Genomic DNA, 22,210 nt, shown 5'->3' with positions numbered 1-22,210 from the left:
CTTTTTTTTCTACTTCGAATTAAAATAATTGCGTAATTTTGATTAACAATTTATCTCTGATCGTAATTTACTTTGTTCGATGAGTTGTTCAGGAGGACACCTAAAAATCGGTTTTTACTTAAAAAAGTTTGTTTCAAAATTTTACTATTCAGCAGTTGTTACTTTTACTATGGAAATTTATGTTGTTTAACGGCCCGACGAATGTTGCCGTTTTCAAAAGGGTGAGAAATTAAAGTTCCTTAAATAAACTTTTTTTTAATAAAAACAAAAAAATTAATTTGACTCTTGCATGACAAGCGTCGGTGGTGTAACGGTTAGCATTGTTGCCTTCCAAGCAATAGATCCGGGTTCGATTCCCGGCTGACGCATATTAATTTGTTATATTTTGTCATTTTTGTTTCTTTACCCAATAATCAAGGTTTGTCAACTTTTAACTTTTTACTAAAAATAAAAAATATTTATTTAAAAGTATTTTATTAAAAATAAAAAGTTAGAAGTTAACATACCCTAATTATTAGGTAAAGAAACAAAACTAACAAATCGTTATTTTGTTTATTAAACGTTATTAATTTTTATTGTTAAAAATAAAAAGTTAAAAGTTGATATACCCTAATTATTAAGGAAAAATAGACAAAGAAAAGAGAAAATTGATTTCCAGTCGCTACCCCTTCTTTGAATCAGTCTAATTTTTTTTTTTTTTTTGCTTTTGGGTTAAGTACTTAATAAATGGCCAAAAATTTCTTATTGATAGTCGTGAAGAATGCCTTCATCTAATGGAGCATTTATTTTTTCACTGTTGTATTAGTGACAAACGGCTTCACCTAAAAAATGTCGTAGTACTAAAATATGCTTCATTCAGAGAAAAATGTATTTAAATAGAGATTTCAATTTCGTTAAATTACATTTTTCTCTACATGGCCAGCAAATTGAGAAATGGTACCTAATATAAGCCACTTACATAAGATAAAACGGATATATCTAAGAATGCTCATATATTAAAAAGTTTTATCAGACGATTATAGTCTAATAATGAACTAGGAACTACTATATACTAAGAAAAATATATTTTTTTTTGGCAAAAAAGAGAATAGTAAAATATACTCTGTTTGGCTAAAAAACCTTTTTTTTAGGTTTATAGTAGTACTTTAACAGAGTGTTTATTTGTTATTCAAATATAGTTAGTGTGTTAAATACGAAATAAAAAAAACAGTTGAGAAATTTTTAAATTGCTATTTATATTTTGAACCAAATTAGCTTTTTTTGATAATTTTTTTTATCTCTTTCTTCTCTTGTTGTTGTGATTTTTTTTCTTTTTCTTTTTTAATCTTTTTTCTTCAGTTGCTTTGACTTTTTTGATTTTTTTTCTTTCCTCGTCATTCAAATTTTCGATTGCAATGCTTTTTGTGAAGTTAATACAAAATATTTTTGAACCTTTCTTTGATTTTCTTTTGACATGATTGTATATATATTTGGATAAGGCAAAATATCATTGTCACTGTCATTAGCAGAATCCTTTGTACAAGACTAAATTGGTGTCAGAATATGCTGAAAAAAAGCTTCATTTGGCATCTGATTATAATGAGAGGGGGTTTCATTGGTCAAATAACAAGGCTGGCCTGTAATTTCATTTGGCATTGGATTTGACTGAACAATGGTTTCATTTAGAATTCGAATAGGAAAATCTGTGTTTTCATTTGACACTGGAACATCTATTCCTAAAATGTCCTTTTTACAAAGGACACCTACGTAGGTGAACTCTTTTTTGTTTAAATTCTTTATATCCTTTTACAAACGATCTGGGATGTCATAACTATTCTGGATACAGAAGTTGAAATTAGTAAACTGCTCATGTGTTAAATAAGTATCCCATACCAAAGAAGCAGTTTTATTGCCAAAGTTTACCAAATCAGTAATATATGCTATTTTTGGACTGCAACGGAATATAATTCAATTGAGTGATGAGAATCATCACTCAATTGAATTTAAAAGAAAAAAGTGATGAAAATTATCAACTATGAGAACTTGTGGCCATCAATTTTACAGGTGCATCTGTAGTATTGAAAGATTGAAGAGATCTAGTATTTTTATCTTTTGTTATCAATAATGGCCGGGTTAGACTCGAGTAACTACTGCGTGTAACTAAACTGAATCTTGAGTTGTAATAAAGATTTATTTTTATTAAGTTGCATTAAATATGATCTTAGTAAAAGTTGATATATAACAAGTGACAAGATAAAAATCATTCAGAAGCACAGCACATAGCAACCCGGTTATTGCTTGTGAATAGTAAAAAAAACGAACGTTGAATATGTAAACTTGTATAGCACCAAACTAGTTTTTTTAAAAGTGAGAGGAGCGCTTAGAGAGCAGTAATAATTTACACTGATTTTAATTTTCTTTTGCAATTAAATATTTCTTTGTGGATATAACTTTTGAGAATCAACACAACTGAAAAATTGCATTTTTTGGTATTTAGTTTAGCGAGTTATGATCAAAAAACGGAGAATTTACCTTTATGAAAGATATTTTTGTAACATGCTTTTTTTTACAAACGGTTTGAGAAAACAGTTTATCTAATGGAATCTAATTTTTGTTGAGTTATATTCAATTAAGGTGGCAGTAAATAATCTAAAAAAGCTTTTTTTCATTATTTAAGAATAACTGGAATGCCTTGATATTGCACAATTTTGTTACACTTATTTGTTAAAATTATCGTCTATTTGTTGTATTTATCGATAAACTTATCATTAGATAGAAACAATGTGATAACTTTTTAGTAAAAAGTATACAGAATAGGAAATATACCTTAATTCTTCTAAAGAAGATAAAATTGGACAAAGAATTAAAAGAGTATAATGCTATAGATAAATTATAGAACAATAGCAATAAGAAGGAAGAAAAAGTTTCACATCTTTTATACATAACACAATTACAAACTCTGTTAAAAAATTACAATTTGCAGTAGATGAACACTAAAGATTTAGATTCTGATCGGTTTACTTGATTAGGATTGACACCTACAAAAATAAGTAACATACATAGAAAAAATTTATAATTATATATATAAATTCATTTATACTTATAAATTTAATATAAACAAAGTTGATCAAATGCTTAAATAACTTCATACAGTTTTCACTTCAGTGTATTCCTTCAAAGCATATTCACCTCTGAAAAAAAAGAAAAAAGTTTACGTTTGCTCTTCTAAGATATGAATTCAAAGCATTTTCTTAGTCTCTCGAAACAGACTTAACCAGTAATCAGGATGAAGACGAGTTTTAAAAGAAAAAGAAAATACTCACAACTCTCTTCCTTGTCCAGACATTTTAAAACCACCGAACGGAGTTTGAGGAGTACAAAGATCATAACAATTAACCCTTAACGAATTAAAAAGTTACGACTTAAAGTACACGCCATTAGGAAATATTTGTGCAACAATCGATTAGATGAATATTTGAAGAATGTTTCTAAAATGTCATGGTCAAAACATTTACATGTGTTTTTTCAAAAAAAAAAAAAAAAAAAAAAACTGGCAAAGATACTTATAAAATATTAATTATTTTACCAAACAGTGCCAGCCTTTATACCATTGGCAACTTTCATAGCTACGTTTATATCGTTTGTCAATACACCAGATCCCAAACCATAGGAAGTATTATTTGCTCGTCTTACAACTTCATCTAGATCATTAAACTTCAAAATTTGCTGCACAGGTCCAAATATCTGCAAAGAAATGAATGATAATAAAAAATAGGATTATTAAGCAAAACAATTTTTGTCAAGAATTTTTATTTGAGATCAAACTTTAACACCTCTTCCTTTGAAATAGTCATATCATCTGTGACATCAGCAAATACTGTTGGCTGAATAAAATAACCTTCTGTACCAAGCGAACTTCCACCACACTTTAATGATGCACCTTCTGTTTTACCAGACTCAATCAAAGCAAGAATCTTCTTAAACTGTGCTTCGTCTGCCTATTAACAAAAACTAAGTTTATGATACTTCCAAGATATAAATAATAATATATTGGTACAAATAATATATTGGTACAAATAATATATTGGTACAGATTGCAGCTAACATTTTAACGCTTGTTTTACCACAATTTATTCTTTGCCTGTATTCATATTACATTAAATAAAGTAAATATGTTCATTACAAATTAGCATTTAATAAGTTAACATTTAGTTAAATATCATTAGCAAACAAAGGTGCAAAACAAAAGTTCCAAAAATCAATACAAATATTAAAACAGTAAGCATATTTATATTCAATATTATATAAGCTTACAATTAACCTCATAAAAAGTTGAAAAACCTTGGAAGTGAAAGACATAGATGGTTAATGATATTAGTGGCAAATAATAACAACAGTATATGATATCAGCAACAAAAGTATTCAAGAAATGGAGGTGTTAAAACATCTGCAACAAAATGTCAGGTTATTACATTAAACATCAAATGAAAACAATCAAACAAGATTTCATACCCATGTTTGTCAATCACAGAATAAAGATTAAAAAAAAAAATCCTTAAAACTTAAAAAACTTACTTGGGGACCTTGCATTGTCTCTTCATCCCAAGGATCTCCTACCGTACGGTTTAAAGCCATTTCGGTAGCTTTAGCAACAAACTGATCATAAATATCTTGATGAACAAAGGTACGTGATCCAGCACAACAGTTTTGTCCATGATTATTGAACAAAGCATAATGAGCTATCTTCACAGCCCATGACACTGTTATAAAATAAACTCCAAAGAACTAACTGGCATTGAATTTTTATTACTATATTTTTTAAAATGACTTTATAAGAAGTATACCATCAACATCTGGAAATATAATAAGTGGACTCTTTCCTCCCAGTTCCAATAAAACACGCTTTAAATTTGATTTTGCAGCAGCTTCCATAACAATACGACCAACCTGTTTCATGAAATTAATAGCCCTGTTTAAAATAACCAGTTAACAGTCAATGAACACTAATAAAGAAAAATGACCAAAGAACACCTGAACCTCATCTGCAATGATCCTGTTATTATTCATAGAAAACCAATTAATCAGAAAAAGTAATTGGAAAGTTAGAAACTAATGCTATATATTTTCTTTAGCAGTCATCAAAAGAATTGATCACATTTTTTGACAATTGAATTGCATCAAATATTACTATACTTATATTGCTGTAAAGCAAAGTACACATTTTTAAGAAATCATTTTCTAAAAACACAAAAACGTAGTTAAATTTTTCTTCAACTTTGTTAAATTATTCTTTAAATATAAGCAAGCAAGATTGATTTGTGTATCTTAACACCAAGTTAAAAATGGGCTTGACTACTGGATAAGGTAGTCAAGCCCATATTTAATTTTGTGTTAAAATACACAAAAAACTGATGATGATGATGATGATGATGATGATGATGATGATGATGATGATGATGATGATGATGATGATGATGATGAACATATTTATTTGCGGTAATGCAACCTAAAAGATTCGTTAATGCTGCCAATTTCGGTTTTGCAATGCTGAAATTCGGAAAGGTAACTGCACAATTCAGTAATGCGACACCCCACTTTCTTTTTTTCTCGAAAAATATCGAAATTTGGTATGGTAACTTATAAACTGTTACTGCACTCATTTTTTAACCGCCATTGCAACTAACGGTATAGCGAAAAAGTTCATTTGTGAAAATCCATGAAATTTTATATCTTTAAGAAAAGTCTTTCTAAAGTTACTTTTATCAGTTCTTTTTTATTATAAGGCTATTTATTATCAATCAATATCTTATGATATTGAAAATAACCAGTGTCTAAAGTTCACTTCAGACGCTGGTTCAGTATCATAACCAAGTTTTTTGTAGCTAGCTTGTTATTTCTTTTTAGTATATGTAGATACTTTTTCATATAAAATTATAGAGAATATTAAATAATTAAAAAGTGTTTACTTTGCAAGAAGAATTTAGATATTGAACTTTATGGAGGTACATTATGGGTGTGTGATGAGTATGTTATCTGTAAGGCATGTGCAGGTGGGGAAATTTGATATTTTTACAATATTCTGATATTTCATTTTCAGCAAATACATGTTTATACAAACAATAATGTTCATTACTTATAATAGATAGTATTTTTTATTTATGCATATCTATACATTCTTTTATTCTTGATGCAGTGTCTCCAACCACAAAAAGGATGAGTTAGTAGGCAAAGGTGTGCGTGTGTGTGTGTATATATATATATATATATATATATATATATATATATATATATATATATATATATATATATATATATATATATATTATACACACATATATGCATATATATAAACATGGAGCATGAATGCTTTCTTTTAATTTTAGCTTTCCAGAAATTTACAACAGAAGCTAAAAAGGATATTTCATCTTCGATATTGCTGACATCTATTTTTTCTGGTCAAGTATGTGTAATTTGCATACTATTGTGTATACACAATTTTTGTCCATTTATATATATCATGTAAAAGCAGTGTTTATATAAATTATATTTACTAATTCTTTTTAAATAAAATGCTACAGTGTGTCAATAAGTAACATTTACTAATTTTTTTTAAAAGAAATGCTTTAAAAGTTTAATTTTTTTTTTTTTAGCTTTATAGTTATAGACACAATACGTTTAAAGCAGGTATTAGTTCATAGTATTAGTTCCTGAAGCAATTATTTAACTTTTTGCGAGAGTAGAACAAATATCAAGAATTTAAGTATGCTTTTTTCTATTTTTATTATTTAGTTGAATTTATTGTATTTCTTTTATTATACTTAAAAATTATATATTTTACTAAAATAATATAGTAATGCATAATTGTTAGCAGTCAATAGTTATTGTATCATATTAGGCTGAAGTATTATTAAGTTCTTACATAACAGAAAAGTATTGATGTAGTTTTATATTATTTATTTAGAATTGTGCTGTTCTGATTATTCTATTTCTTTATCTAAACTTATGTGTTTCTAACAGCTGTTTTAACTATTTTTAGAAATGAGTTGTTAAGTAATTTATCTGAGGGTACTTAAAGTGATCATTCTTCTGGTAATTAAATAATATAATGATATAAATTTATAAAATATATATGATTTTGCATGTCAATTTAACACAAGATTACTTTCAACTGTATGCATAAATGTAATATACCCACATTACAAATTTTTGTAAGTTACTTATGTTTTAGTTAATTATACAAAATTATTTTGCAATTTCTTGTATACTAAACATTGACCAATCAAATTGTTTTTTGAAAATAATTGTATGTTGAGGTGTTTCCAGAAAGATATACAGAATTTCTCTTAGAGTATATCAATTTACAAATGTTTGTCTTGTTGGTGAAGGTCCCATCAATTTTTTCATAAATAATAGTAATTAAATAAATAAGTATTACTTATTAGTAAATTATAAATATTTATAGTGAAGTTTTAATTCTGTTTCTAAATCTCCTTATATTAATCTATAGATTTTGATGTAACCAATGAAAAGTTAGATTTTTTATAAAAAAAGATTTTTAATTTGATTTTTAAATACTTATATTTCAGAATAATTTTACATTGTATATTTCTTATCATTTAGCAACTGTCACATAATGAAATTATCCTTGAACTTATCAATTTATGTGAAGAGGATGAGTACAATGTAAACAATTTAGAATATTTTTCTAATAAAACTCAATCCTATTTTTGTGTGGTTTTTTGTCAAAACTGGCTCAATCAAAATTGAAAGAAAGTCAATTTGACTAGATATTTTTATTAATAAAAATCTCTAAATGTTTATTTACATTACATATTTATTATTAGTATGTATGTATGTTTATGTGTGAACATATTTTTTAGCTTCAAGATTTTTTTAGCTTTTGTCATCAACTTATATGGAACATCTACACAAGATAGTTCACAGAAGTTGATAACTGATATTTAATTTTAATTGTGTTTAGTGATTTTAATCAAGTATAATAGATGATAGTCCTGTTATTTATTTTGCACATGACAAATATGCATATTTACTATTATTTCTATTGATAGGGAAACATAATCAAATGTCTACTTGATGACTTCTTGGTAGAGGTATGCTCTAAAAATATAATTAGGCATCATAGTTTATATCTTTATTTTGTTTTTATAAATCCTGATTGTTATTTAATAAATAATATTCTTCATTTTAACAATGAAGGATAACAGAAGAAAATATTGCTCGTACAATTGACAAAGACGAAAAGGCTAAAGAAGTTCTGAGTGATTTTACAATAACACAAATAGTTTCAAAAGTTTGGTATGAAAAAACAAAAAGCAGAATAAAGAAATAGAAAGAGTGAAATCCAATCTGTGACAAATATAAATTATAAAGATGTCAACTTATAACAATTATGTAGTAGATATAAAAAAGTATGGTTTCGATAAAAAGTATTTTTTGACATATTTTCAAATGCATAAGTTAGACTTCAAATTCCTTTGCGGTTCCATAAATCAGGTCATATATAAACTGCACCTGTCTCCAAAACAATGTGCTTGATAATTTAGCTAAGCAATCACTCACCTTCATAAAGCTAGTTTTAAATATTTGAAAGTCTATTAAAACTTTCATAAATAGTTGAAATATATATATTCATAAATCGCACATGACGCTACTATAGTAGGGTGTGACAGTTGCCCCAAAAATATTAAATTTTTATTGTAGAGGGCTGTTCATAATTTTAGTATTGCATATTGGTCTAACTAGCATTTATGTGAAATTTCAAGAAAATTGTGCAACTTTTGTGGTAGCTCTGATCTTGCAAAGTTTTTATTTTTTATAATTTTTATCCAATTTATTGGGCAGGGTCCGACTGGCAGTAAGGGGCCTGGAGGCAAGACATAGATAAGGCCCTTATTGTAGCAAAAAATTAAGCACAAAATAAATTAAACCCTTAGCCACTTAAGGGTTTAATTTTGGTTTTTTTAGAGATAAGGGTAGAGGATATTTCTAATAATATTATTCAGTAAAATGTGACAAATAATTTAATTCTAGAAATAACTACAATATTTATTGCACTGTTTTTACAAAATTGAAGCATATAAACATTATTTATTATTATTATTTATGTCTTTTTGTGTGTTTTACTTGTTCATTTTTTTATAGTTAGGCCCAGGACCTTCGTATCTGGCAGGGGCCAGGGGGAATATACCCCAGACCCTCAACCCCTGGACCCTAGGTTGACCCTGATGTTTATTACTATTTGTTAATGAATTTGAACTGTAGCTTGAACTCCTTTCAGAAAAATATATATATTGATGTTTTTTTAGATAAATATTATTATATGTTATTACATATTACTGTTATTGTAATTTGTAGTATATAATCATGGATAAAAAAGTACACAAAAAATATATGAAATTGTTACTTGGCACCATTCCTGGAGATGATGACAAGAAAATTAAAGGTTCTAAATTGCCAACACAGAGACAAGTATTGTTATGCCTTTTATCAAACCTGAAGGATTTGCACTGGGATCAAGCTTTATCTGCAACTATAGAAAATGTACTCTTACACTATCAGAAAGCCAATATCCCAACTCTAGAAGGCAGAAACAATATTGTTAGAGTAATCAAAGATTGCTATGAAAAGGAATTCATTAGTTTGATGAAATTGAAATATTATAGAAGACGAGAGGATGAACCTAGAATAATAAAATTTAAATCAGAATTGAATTTGACAATGAAATTTTATAAGAACGCAGTTCTAAAGGACATGCTGCTGAGAAAAAGGGGATAACTAAAGTTGAACAAGACGCCATTGATGTTGATATTGAATTTATGAAAAGCATGTTGAATTATAGAGTAGCTACATATTCTAGGTTGGATAAAGTAGTCACAGAAAAGACAAAAAAGCAAATAAAGACAAAAACATCATCTGGAGTGAGAAGAATTAAACCCGTGTAAATGTACTTTTGAAATGATAAATCTTGAACCAGACACTAGCTCTTGTGAGGATGAGAATATTGAAGAAGTTACCACCATAGCACAAAGAAGGAAACACAGAAGATTAGTTAAATGTGGCATAGATATCTTTGTTCCTCATGATATATTGAAAAACCCTGATCATGTTTCATGCAGTATCTGTAACAACATCTTATCAACCCAACTTAATGCAATTGTGCATTCCCTTGTAGCAGCATGTGGGGGTGACCTTTACAAGCTATGTCTAAATGCAAGGACAGCCCAACGGTATAGAACCGCCATTGTACCTGAAATAAGTTTGAAGATCAAAGAAAGTTGGATGCCATCGTCTATAATGCTTGTGCATCGGAACGGAAAACTTATGGACACTCTTGATTCCAAAGGAACAGATGACCGATTGCCAATTCTTGTGTCTGGGGCTGATGGGACAAAGCTCCTTGGCTTCCTCCACTTCCAAAATCAACTAAAGAAACTGGTAAAGTTCTTGGAAACATCATATCAAAAGCAACTAAAAAACTTCTTAGAGAATGGAATTGTGAAGAAAATGTTATTGGTATGGTTTTTAATACAACTTCATCAAACACAGGTAAACTTAATTAATTAAATTTAGAATATATGAATAAAGATCTTACATCTACACTGTAGACGTATGCATTTTCCGGAAAGAGAACTGCTGCATGTGTGTCTTTACAAAAGGAATTAGATCATGCCCTATTCTGGTTTCCTTGTCGAAGGCGTGTGGGTGAATTACTTTTGAGTCATTGCTGGGAAGGTTTGAATGTTTAGACATCAGCTAGTCCAAATATTTTGATCTTTCAAAGGTGAGTCTAATTGAATATACAGTTGGTGTTACCTTTAATCAATGAAGAGATACATATAATAGTAAAAAGCTACTATTAAAAATTGGGATGAGTAAACTTACTCTTTATATTTTTAACTTACAAGCTAACATTTATTTACTATCTTTTTCACTTTTCTAGGTTCAAAAAACATTTCCCTCAACTGTCATCAGATGAACAAGCGAAGTATCATTACCCTAATATGATGTTTATAAAAGAAGAACGCCAGCAAGAGATGACTAATTTTTTTCGTGAATCTTTAATACAATCTTTCACACGAGGTGACTACAAAGAGCTGGTTCAGCTTTGTTTGCTTATAATAACTAAGGGATCTGAACCAAAGAACTTCAAGATGCGTTATCCTGGTGCCCTTCACAAAGCAAGGTGGATGAGTAAACTCCTTCATACTCTAAAGATTGTGCTTCTGTCAGGACAGATCAAAGAACATTTTCAAAAAGCTGAAGTTGTTACTAGCAACCAAATAAGAAAATTGGAACAATTTGTTGTGTTCACAGTTTTAGTATATGTGCAGTGGTGACTTGTTTGTCCTGTACCAGCTAGTACAACAGTTAATGACTTGATTTGTGGAAAACCTGGTAAAACATGCTGAGCATGACTCAACTCTAGTCGAAAATCCTTGAATGGCATTCAGTCGGCATACTTGGTACTTAGCTGAGGAGTTGGTTCCATTGGCTCTGTTCTCATCTATGGTAGCAGTAGAAATTAAAGAGGAAATGAGGAAATCCATTCTTTTCTTTGAAAAGACTTTTGTCACAAAGATAGTTGGACTTAACTTTGGGGGATATGGCATGCCCTATCTTCCTCCTACAATAGAATATGGTACTTCTTTACTTAATCTAATTGGGCCGGATTCATTCAGATTTTTTAGCAATTTTGGTATGCCCTATAAATTCCTCTATGCTCCAGCACATGATTGGATTAATAGGGAAGACTATCAAAACATGAAGCCGATTGTCGACAAACTTCAGGTGGTAAATGAGGCAGCAGAGCGTGGTGTAAAGGTGTGCAGTGACTTTCTAGGTGTAACTAGGGATGAGAAGCACTTTAAAGATGTTCTCCAAGTAGTAGAATCTGATAGACAAAGGATTCCTAATCAGCAAAAGCAATTTTGTGCACAAAAAGAGAAATCATGGTTTCTAGTCCAGGAAAACAAGTAATTTCATTTAGACAATTATACCTTATCATACCATGTAAAAATAACTTTTTCATATCATCTTGTACTTTGCATAGCTGTATTTAATATAAGAAAACCGTTTTTATTTTCTAAGCTCCACCATGGTATTAGAGTGTAGGAAAAATAGTGATTTTTAGGCTAAATTCTGTATTTTAAATTTGACGGTGCTCATTCAATTGTGGATTAATCTTAAAAAAAAACATTATAAATCTTATTTTTATGACTAAATACAACACCAAAATTATGAACAGCCTCATACAACAAAGTTGGGGCAACTGTCACACCCTATACTATAGTGTATCAAAAACCAAGAATTTTAAAATAATTTTTTTTTAATCTTAAAAAAAAAAGCAAACATTTAGCATAAAGTCTTTTCCTAAGAAAGGGATCGCCACAATACAGCCCATGGGCAGATTCGAATTGTAACATTAATTCCTCCCGCAGACTCTTGTTGTGGTAAAAATACTGTCCTAAGAGACTATTAGATATAGAAAATTCGTCTTTGTAAATGAACAGAATAAACTTTGTAACAAATCCCTGACGCTTTAAATATTCCATGAAAATGTAAGCTTTTAATGCTAGTGCGTTAAGAAAATTTGTCCTTAATTTAAACCAAGTATGTCAAATTGGCGGCTCCTTATATAGCTTTTATAGTTAAAAAGTAAGTCTAATAAAACTAACAAGCGATTGTATTACAATCTTTTGCATAAATTATAAAAATTAATTAATATTCAGTGTGAGGACCCCTATACTAGTATTACTTTTAACTACCCCTACACCGAAATGGCTTTGACATGGATGATTTAAACCTAAACAGTTACGGAAATTAGTTTAATATTGAAGCTCTCATGGCATTTTATCCTAAAAAATCAGCTAAGTTGAAAAACTAATCCGTGTCTGGAGCTCGATTTAATTATAGCTTCAAATCAATACAAAGTATATTTGAATTAACAGAGACATTTTTATTCTTTTCTCGGTATTGCAACGGCTCTAAAATCGGTAACGCCACCGAGTTAACAAATATGGTCACAAAAACTTTTAAAAATAATTTTTTGATTTGAAGTAAAATATTTTCTTGGATTTCATATAAAACTGAGATCATCACGCTAAAAAGATTTTATTTGCAGTAGCGAAAAAAAAAAGTCAATTTTTTATACGAGAAAAATTCTCAATTCACAAACCTGAAGAAAATTTATCTGTGCGATTTTCTTTAACAAGCTTTTTAAAAAACTATCTAATGATGGTGATGCTGACCAAATTTGACAGAGGGGATAATGATACAATAACACGTGATGAGACACAAACATAGGAATATTACATATCCGAAAGTGATTTTCAAGATTGCCTTAAAACTTTAACTGGTGATGATTGATTTGGTAATGTTGCTTTGAGTACACAAAAATAGTTAATAAAGAGAAAAAATGGACTTCTAAATTTTGATAACATTTTTTTCGGATGAAATAAAGGTCATTTATATATAAAAGAGCCCAATTCAGACTAGACATATTAGTGCGGCATCAAAAAACGGAAATAACACAAGCTTAAAAAAAGGTTGCAAAACCGAACAGAGATCTACATGGTGATGATGATGATGATGATGATGATGATGATGATGATTATCATCATGATTAATTTGTTTAGTGTCAAGTTTGATAGGAAACTGAAATATTTTAAACTGAGATCAAACTAAAATGAAAAAATCTAAAAAATACAGCTGTAAATATATATACCTCTACAGATCCAGTAAATGCCACTTTATCAATATTCATGTGTGAAGAAATAGCTGCACCAGCAGTTGGACCATAACCAGGCACAACATTCAGAACACCAGCAGGAAATCCGGCCTAAAACACAAGCATAAATTCGCTAACTATAAATTAGCTAGCATAAATTTACATTTAAAGTTTTTAACACATTTAAAATGTAATTGCATTTCTGACACATTAATCTTACTTCTTTAACAAGAGAAGCAACATATAGAGCTGTGAGAGGAGTCTGTTCAGCAGGTTTCAAAACTATTGTACATCCACATGCAAGAGCTGGCCCTAGTTTCCAAGACATCATTGGAACTGGATAATTCCACTAAAACAAAATCAAAGATTTGTAATGGATTAAGAAAAAAAAAAAGAATTTGAGCTTTAAAAATTATCAGTTTAAACCAGCCTTAAAAATGTTAACTCCTCTAACTAATTTTCTAATCAAACCAGAGGAGGAGGAGGAGGAAGAGAAGGAGGAGGAAGAGAACGAGGAGAAAGAGAAGGAGGAGGAAGAGAACGAGTAGGAAGAGAAAGAGGAGGAAGAGAAGGAGGAAGAGAAGGAGGAGGAAGAGAAAAAGGAAGAGGATGAGATCTAATGTTAACTTATTAGATTGTTGTTTAAGCACTTGTAATATACTCAACACTTACAAATAAACATAATTAAAATTTTCAAACATTTCTTATTTTAGACAGCTTTAGAAAAGATTATTTCTGATTTTTACATCTATTCTTAAAGCTAGAAATCAATTTTTGTAATAAATAAACAATCTATTTTTTTAAAATATCTATACTTTAGCAATATTTCTTTTCAAGATTTTATAACAAGATTTATGCTTCACTTACAGGTATGATTTGCCCGACAACTCCAACAGGTTCATGCCTTGTGAAGCTCAATAAACCTCCATCTGTAACAATATTTAGAGTTGTATTTTTAAAGAAATGTAGATAGGTATTGGCACTCAATATATCATGGCTGTTAGAAAAAAGGGTTCTAATGCCTAATGTAAACTTTTTAGGAATTATTTCTTTACTTTGAGGCATTTATTTTTACACAAAGTATATGATAATATTTTTTGAAAAGTATATTTGTCATTAAATTATAAGGCAATATTTTCATCTCTACCTGCAGGTATGGTTTTTCCACATATTTTATCACACCAGCCAGCATAATACCTAAGAACATTAACTGAAGCTTCTATATCAGCAACAGAATCTAATAGTGGCTTACCATTATCAAGAGTTTCTAAACTCTAAAAAAAACAAAAAAACAACAACATGATTTTATCTGCTAGTACTATAGTATAGCATATATAATTTTTAGAGACAAACAGACCACCACATGTGATAAAATTTATCAATACAACTTCTTGTAAAAAAAAAACAAACAAAAAAAAACAGGCAAAATAATATTTGATCTATATTTACAGAACCTTGAAATCATATTTTAAATTAGCATCCAACATGTCTTTTAGTAACACCAAGCGCACATTGTGGTAAGGGGAATATATTTAACTTCATTATTAGTCTATAATAATACTCCTGATTATGAAAATGATTGTGATAGATTTAGGGGTCTCAACATTAATTCTTATTTTCCTTTTTCTTAAAATTATTTAAAAGAATTTGGAGAAGCTTGCAATAATGTTTTCATTTGTTAAAGTCACACAAACAGCTATTTAATGTATTAAATTCTTAAAATGATATTTTTAAATTGCGTTTTAATTTTAGCATGCTTGATTGTCTGATACATTAATATGCTCCCATACAAAAGACTTTATTGTTAAACTTCAAAAAATACATCAATAGACCTGAGTTTTAAAACTAACATTTAACTCTGTTTTAAAATTTAACTTACAAATAAAAATTTTTTTTACTTAGTCAATTTAAGTATTTTGCATAGGCTTTTTTTAATGCTTTTCATAGTTGTATCGTTTTTCATGTATGTTTTTTTCATCCTACCAGTATACCAAAAAACATTCTACCAACTAAGGCTGATGCTTTTTGAATGTATCTATATATCAGAAAGAATTCACCTGGTAGTTCAATTGTTTAACTGATAAAATACTGGCTGCAAATATTATATCTTTTTGGGAAAAAGCTGGTATACCAATCATTCCCTTGAAAAGCATTCTTATCAGACTATTTAAATTGGTAGGTGATAAAGAATGTCAGCCGCATACAGAAGTTTAATGCATTCTTTTGAGGAATTGTTTGATATATGCCCTTGCAAATATTTTGATAACAAAAAAAGAGATTGTAAACAATATCAATGCAATGTCATTTCAGAATAGGATTTTTATCTTAATCAAAAAGGATTAAGGAATATGACAATTAGTAACATAGACAAAAAGGAAACCAAGAAATTACAAACAAAATTTTACAAAAAGTCCAAGGAAGTGCATTGTGTTAAAAATGGTATAAGTGTACCATCAACTAGCACTTTCTATAATGCTAAAATATGTCAAGATAAAAGTTATACCAGCAATAATAATATACCAACAGAATTTTCAAGTGAAGATGACAAATATTCATTACCACCATTTGAAGAAAGTACTGATGTGAAAAAAAAGCCAAAAGAATCCAAATTTGTGGCAGATTAAACAGACAAATATCAAATTTATGTTAATTAGTAAATGTATTCTATAGGACATAAACTTAGACTCTGCTAATATCTTAGAACAAACAAAACGTCAAAGACAATTAGATTTCTGGAAGAACAATAATACTATAAGACACACTCACAAGAAGAGCAGATTATTACTTGCATTGATTTTAATAGGAAAACTCATTAAACAGGAGTGGATAAGTATCTTTATAATAAAAAAATAATGAAGGTTGAAAAAGAAAATCACTGCTATTGCTGTTTTTCCTGGTAATAGATATATTGATTATGTCGCTTCTCAATCAGGGATGGCGATTGATACATCACATCTTGATACATAACTTCTTGAAATCTGGAAATATCTTCCTTAAAGAACAATTGCCAACGAAAAGGACCAGTTGAAAGTATTTGTGAATATAAAGATAATTGAAGATATATTTCTGAGAAAAGTAGTTATTTATTTAGAAGAAATTTTTTTTACCAACCATTTGAGATTTAACAAATCAGAACAGAATACTTCTTTTAAGAAAATCTTGATGATTATTTTTTAATTAAAATAGTAATTTGTAATTTGCTAGAATAAGTGGCTGACAAATCAGTGAACTTTTGCTCATCCCAGCTAAATAAATAAAAGAAACATTTAAAAGAAAAAAAATGTTTAAAAAAGCAATTATAGATAATATAAATAATATAAATTTCAATTGAGAAGACTTGCAAAAGTGGCAAAGAAATCATCAGACTGATTGCCAAGAAAAAAATTATTTTGAATCTTTAACAAAATAGCATTATATTCACCTAATTTTGCTGAATTTCAAAAGTAATATATCACTATGCTTTGACATTTTAAATTTGCTTCATAAAAATGGAAAGAATGAAATTTATTTAATAAACTACTTAAAAAATAACTCATTAATTTTTAAAAAACCTACTTAGCCTAATAATGTTTCTGTAGTAAACTTTCATAACTTAGAAAGATGTATAACTTTTCACTAAATATCAGGTGACTAACTATCAAAAAGATAATCAGAAGCACTGAGAATAAATCATGAAAGAAGAAGAAAAAAAACTCTAAAAGAGTCCCTGGAAGTAGCTGGTTGGCAAGAGTAAGGACCTTGGCTAAGGCATTTGGCTTTTGAAAGTCATGTTTGACCATAAAGATGGAGTCTTGCAATGCCAAAATATTTAAGTGCACCCATCTATACATCCCAAATATTGAAAAAAAAGGAAACAAAAAAGAAGGAAACAAAAGATTCTAATGCAAAATCATAAACAAAAAGCAACAAACCAAACAAAATGTGATCATCTATATAGAAATTCATGGAATATTGTTTATCTTAGCTGATAAATCTTAATTTAATCTGTCACACACTACAATCAGTGATAATAACAACTTCTACTCAAACAATATTTTTCAAAGCCCTATAAGTGTAAGGCAAAGGTCACCTGCTAAATTTTGATCAGTATATTTCTTTCATTTTTTTTTTCAATTTTTAAATACTTCTAAGAAAATGTAAATTGGAGAATGACTTAATTAATATTTTTTGTGTAGAATTCCAAGCAATTCTGAGAATAAGAAACATTAATTTATGACATATTTTATTGCATTTTTATGTATTAAACCAACATACTAGAAAAATAAACATAAAGTTTCCAAGATAATATACATTGTGGCCTGTTTGTCTTCGAAATCTCTAAATGATTACTAAAATATTGTCACTTAAAAAAACTGGGAAAATTAAATGAAGTTCAACCATTTTAAAAGATACTTTAAGTGTATTTTAGTATTTATAAAGGGTTGATCTCATGATTTTCGTTATAAAGAAATCGGTTATAGTACAAAAAACTATAAAGATAACAAAATAAATAAAATGGCAATTAAGCTCATCAAAAAAAAAGGTAAGCATTTACTGCCAGGTATTCTGCATCTCTTTCAATCAAATCAGCTAACTTATATATTAGCTTCCCTCGTTTAGATGCATCCAATTTTCGCCATTCTGAATCACTGGAAAATGCTCTTATGGCAGCATCAACAGCTTTATCAACATCTTCCTTATAACAAAAAATGGAATAAAAAGATATAAAAAACAACTTAACATGAAGTAGAAAAAAATATCATGAGACCTCTTTTTTTATTTTTTTTATTTTTTTTTTATTTTTATCTATTATGATTTAATTCTGATTGTCTAAATGTTAACATTTTAAAAACAACATCACAACCTATAACATAAACAGCACTTTAAAAAATGTTAATATAACTATTATGCTTAAATGATTTAATTTCTTATCTTGATTATTAAAAGTAATCCTAAAAGCTCAATTCAAAATTAATGCTTACTACTTATATATTTACTGCTATTATATCTTAAGATATAAAGAAAAAATTTAATACTAGAAAAGTTCTTCCTGGTTTGTTTTATTGAATCACTGAAAAGGTTGATTAACAATAAGACTTACAACTTTTTAAAATCGATTCCCAATATAAAAAGCAACTAGAATTTGATCTTTGGTTAGACTATGGTCTTGGTTAATTTGCAAAAAACATATACCAAAAATTGGAACATATATTGAAATCAATATACACACTAAAGAAGCACAAGTTTATTATAAATTTATATGAAATTAGTAATTGTAATTGGATTTAATAACAGACAATAAGGATAAAGAATGAATACTGATAGTGCTGGAACAAAACTATTTTCACTTCAAGTATACTTTTAACTTCTGACTCCAAAAATTTGAACTATTAGAACACTGACAGGATCTTGAACTTCAGAAAGTATCTGTTACCAGGAAAACAACTAATAAGTTTTTAAAAGAAGCCAGGTATGATTATACACTCCAAATATTGTATATTTTACATGGTAAAACACTGATATTTGATGTTTCATATATAATAAAAATTGCTCTTCTAGTATAAAGTATAGTTGCCTGGAGTGAACTGTTCATGAAATATTTAAATGAATTAACTATTACCAGAAATTGACTTAAGCATAAGAAGACATTCAAGATAAATAAATTGAGTATTATGATGTTTACACCTTATCTGCTTCTTGAACATAACATATTTCTTTACCATTACAAGGATTGACTGTAGGAAACGTCTTTCCACTGACGGAGTTGCACCATTCATTATTAATAAACAGCTATGTAAAAAAATTTAATCTTATTAAGAAAATAACAAATTGAATATAACTGTGTAAGAGTTATGAATACAAAAAGCAAGGTAATCTTTCAGAATGTTTAATATGCAATATCAGAATGTGAACATTCCACCAAGGTCATTAAAGTAATTGTTTTAATTGCTTTTACCATCATATTGTCATCAATATTTATTTAAGAGAATTAAACATAACCAACCTGTGTATACTTAATTTCAAGATTCTTTTTATTACTTCCCATTGTTGCCAAATAATGATAATTCAATAAGTTTTTGTATAGAATCTAAATAACTAGAATTGCATAAAAACATTATGCTAACATCACTAAGAATACTATTCTAAACAATTTATTAAACGCAGCATGTGAGAAATATTGTGCTATATCTATAGTAACAAACACAGTACGCAGATAGATCCCTTTAAATACATTGATGACATTATATAACCATTAGGAACATATAGTACTGCTGTGTAAGGGTAAAATGTGCAGTCAACTTTGTAGCCTCTTAGTTCTTCAAGTTAAGCTGGTAGTTATTTTACATTAAAAGCTAAACAAAAGTATTGATTAAAACAAGAGCCTTTTCACTTTAAAACCAGAGAGGTATTTAGGGAATTAAGTGTGAAATATTTCAATGTTTAAACTAGATTTTCCTGTTGAGCACCGGAATTACATAAATTTTATTTCAATTTTTAATTACGTCACGTCTGACTCCTAATTTAGCCTCTTACTAAAAAAACAAGTAAAAAAAGACAAGAAGGGGAATATAAAAATAAAGAAAAAAGCAAACGAATACAACGTTGATGATGAATTTGTTTGCCGTAGTTGATAATTTGAATTTAGAGGACAATTACGCCACATTAGCGTGCGGACATATAATAAGGATGACAACCTTCGGAAAATGAGAGGATCGGCTGGAAATAGCTTCTTGTTTCCGGAAATCAGAATATTTGTTACTTGAACAGTACCTTGTCCGTTGCAAAAAAGGTAAAACTTGCCGTTTTTATTTATATTTGAGCCTAAGTTTAACAACGTTTTAATTTTTTAAACTAAATTTCGAAGGAGCATTCGATAAGTTTTAAAGTTTAAACTTTTAAAATTTAAACTATATTTGATAAATGACCTCCTGCTGCCTCTTAATTAACGCATTGCCCTCATGCATAATTTACATAGCTCTGCTCTGTAGGTAGGATTTTTTAGAGCGTTTTTAGTTGTGGATCTTTAGACTATGATGATTTTAACTATATAAATAATTAAAAAACTTAAAGCAGTAAAAAAAAAACTGAAATGCATGTAAAGTAGACCAAGACTCCATTTAATTAAGGTTTGGCGCTAAGACGTTATGAATTATCAGAACGAAACTTCGATCATCAAACATTCGGAACTTTTTTTCGAAATATCACACTGATATTTTTTATTAATGCAGATAAAATAAACTTCTTGATTTATAAGAAACAAAACAACAAAATTGATAAAAAAAAACTATACATACATACATACATACATACATACATACATACATACATACATACATACATACATACATACATACATACATACATACATACATACATACATACATACATACATACATACATACATACATACATACATACATACATACATACATACATACATACATACATACATACATACATACATACATACATACATACATACATACATACATACATACATACATACATACATACATACATACATACATACATACATACATACATACATACATACATACATATATAACTACTACAATATGCGGATTCTGGCTCATTGATACTTTTCCATACTTAAGGAATTCAAGATGGTATTGTGTTTTTAAAATGTAAAAATGTTATTAGATTTCCATCTCATTGTTAATATCATGCCGGAACCTGCAAAGAAGTATAAAACTGTATCTTTTTCGTAATTTATTCCATAATGTTAAAGAGTTTATCATAGTCCATAAATGTAAAGCGCGGTTTTATTCCGTAGTGTCCAAGGGCTAGGGTGTGAATACCGTCTTGTAAGATGTGTCTTTTATCATCGTTAGCGCTGAGAGCGACTTTGTTGATTTCTTCGGTGTAAATGTTATGCTGATGAGATCGGATAACGTTCATAGCTGCAAGCTTTTCATTTCCACTGAATAAGCAGTCTTTATAATCTTGATGAGTGATGTGTTTTTGAACGACTTTCTTTTTAACTCCTTTGCATTTTTTGTGTTCATCTTTAGCGATCTTGTAAGAGTAGAGCTTAGGACGAAGTCCAACAAACTCTTTAATTATTTTTCCACCGGCCTCGTCTTTGAACATACCTATAATCTTATTATTTAACCCTACTTTAAACCCAACGTTTTCAATAGCAGGATGGTCTTTAGAAAAGTTGCTCGTGTCAAATTTGGTTTCAAGATCATCGACAATGTCTTGATAAAAATCATCCGTTTCGATTTCGTAAAAGAGTGAGTCAGTATCAGTCATGAGTAGTTTCGCGCGATCTCCGTATTTAGGTTTGATATAGTCGTAATGATGCTCAAACATGAGAATTTTGCTTATGTCTAGAACGCTCAGTCCTAAGTAAACAGGCTTGTTGTAAAAGAGTTTTGTTCTTTTCATGTGAACCGCTGCAAGGTTTTCATCAAAAATGGTATTTCTATCATAGTTAGGTTTTCTTGACAATTTTAAGACTTCTTTTTTAGTGGTGACCAG

General features: G+C 28.8%; 1 protein-coding gene, 1 non-coding gene and 1 pseudogene across 2 annotated transcripts; 1 reads left to right on the top strand and 2 right to left on the bottom strand.

Annotated features, from left to right (window-relative positions):
* The first annotated feature begins 296 nt into the window (after positions 1 to 296).
* Trnag-ucc (transfer RNA glycine (anticodon UCC)) lies at positions 297 to 368 on the top strand. The gene has a single exon. It is a non-coding gene; the product is annotated as a tRNA-Gly (tRNA).
* A 905-nt stretch (positions 369 to 1,273) lies between these two features.
* On the bottom strand, positions 1,274 to 2,049 carry LOC149885173 (uncharacterized; annotated as a pseudogene).
* An 844-nt stretch (positions 2,050 to 2,893) lies between these two features.
* On the bottom strand, positions 2,894 to 20,410 carry LOC145186885 (aldehyde dehydrogenase, mitochondrial-like). The gene is made up of 14 exons (XM_090094971.1): positions 19,710 to 20,410; positions 19,391 to 19,495; positions 18,261 to 18,401; positions 14,874 to 15,000; positions 14,594 to 14,655; positions 13,947 to 14,075; positions 13,724 to 13,837; positions 4,824 to 4,926; positions 4,555 to 4,739; positions 3,813 to 3,977; positions 3,566 to 3,723; positions 3,303 to 3,377; positions 3,131 to 3,170; positions 2,894 to 3,017 (listed from the first exon to the last, which is right to left on the bottom strand). The coding sequence occupies exons 1-14, from the start codon at positions 19,749 to 19,751 to the stop codon at positions 2,997 to 2,999; spliced, it is 1,467 nt and encodes a 488-aa protein (XP_089951097.1). The 5' UTR covers positions 19,752 to 20,410; the 3' UTR covers positions 2,894 to 2,996.
* Between the last annotated feature and the right edge of the window lie 1,800 nt (positions 20,411 to 22,210).

Source organism: Hydra viridissima, unplaced genomic scaffold (genome assembly GCF_058129835.1).
Source record: "Hydra viridissima isolate aposymbiotic clone 2 unplaced genomic scaffold, HvirCarnegie_v1 scaffold_8, whole genome shotgun sequence".
NCBI lineage: Eukaryota > Metazoa > Cnidaria > Hydrozoa > Anthoathecata > Hydridae > Hydra > Hydra viridissima.
Note: the sequence above shows the minus strand (reverse complement) of the source record. Positions and strands in the feature narration are given on the sequence as shown.

Coding starts and splice junctions, on each gene's coding strand:
- LOC145186885 (XM_090094971.1), bottom strand. CDS start 19,751: ATGGGAAGTAATAAAAAGAATCTTGAAATTAAGTATACACAG. Junction 19,496..19,709: donor TTGAAATTAAGTATACACAG/GTTGGTTATGTT, acceptor TTTTTTACATAG/CTGTTTATTAATAATGAATG. Junction 14,656..14,873: donor TGGAAAAACCATACCTGCAG/GTAGAGATGAAA, acceptor ATATTGTTACAG/ATGGAGGTTTATTGAGCTTC.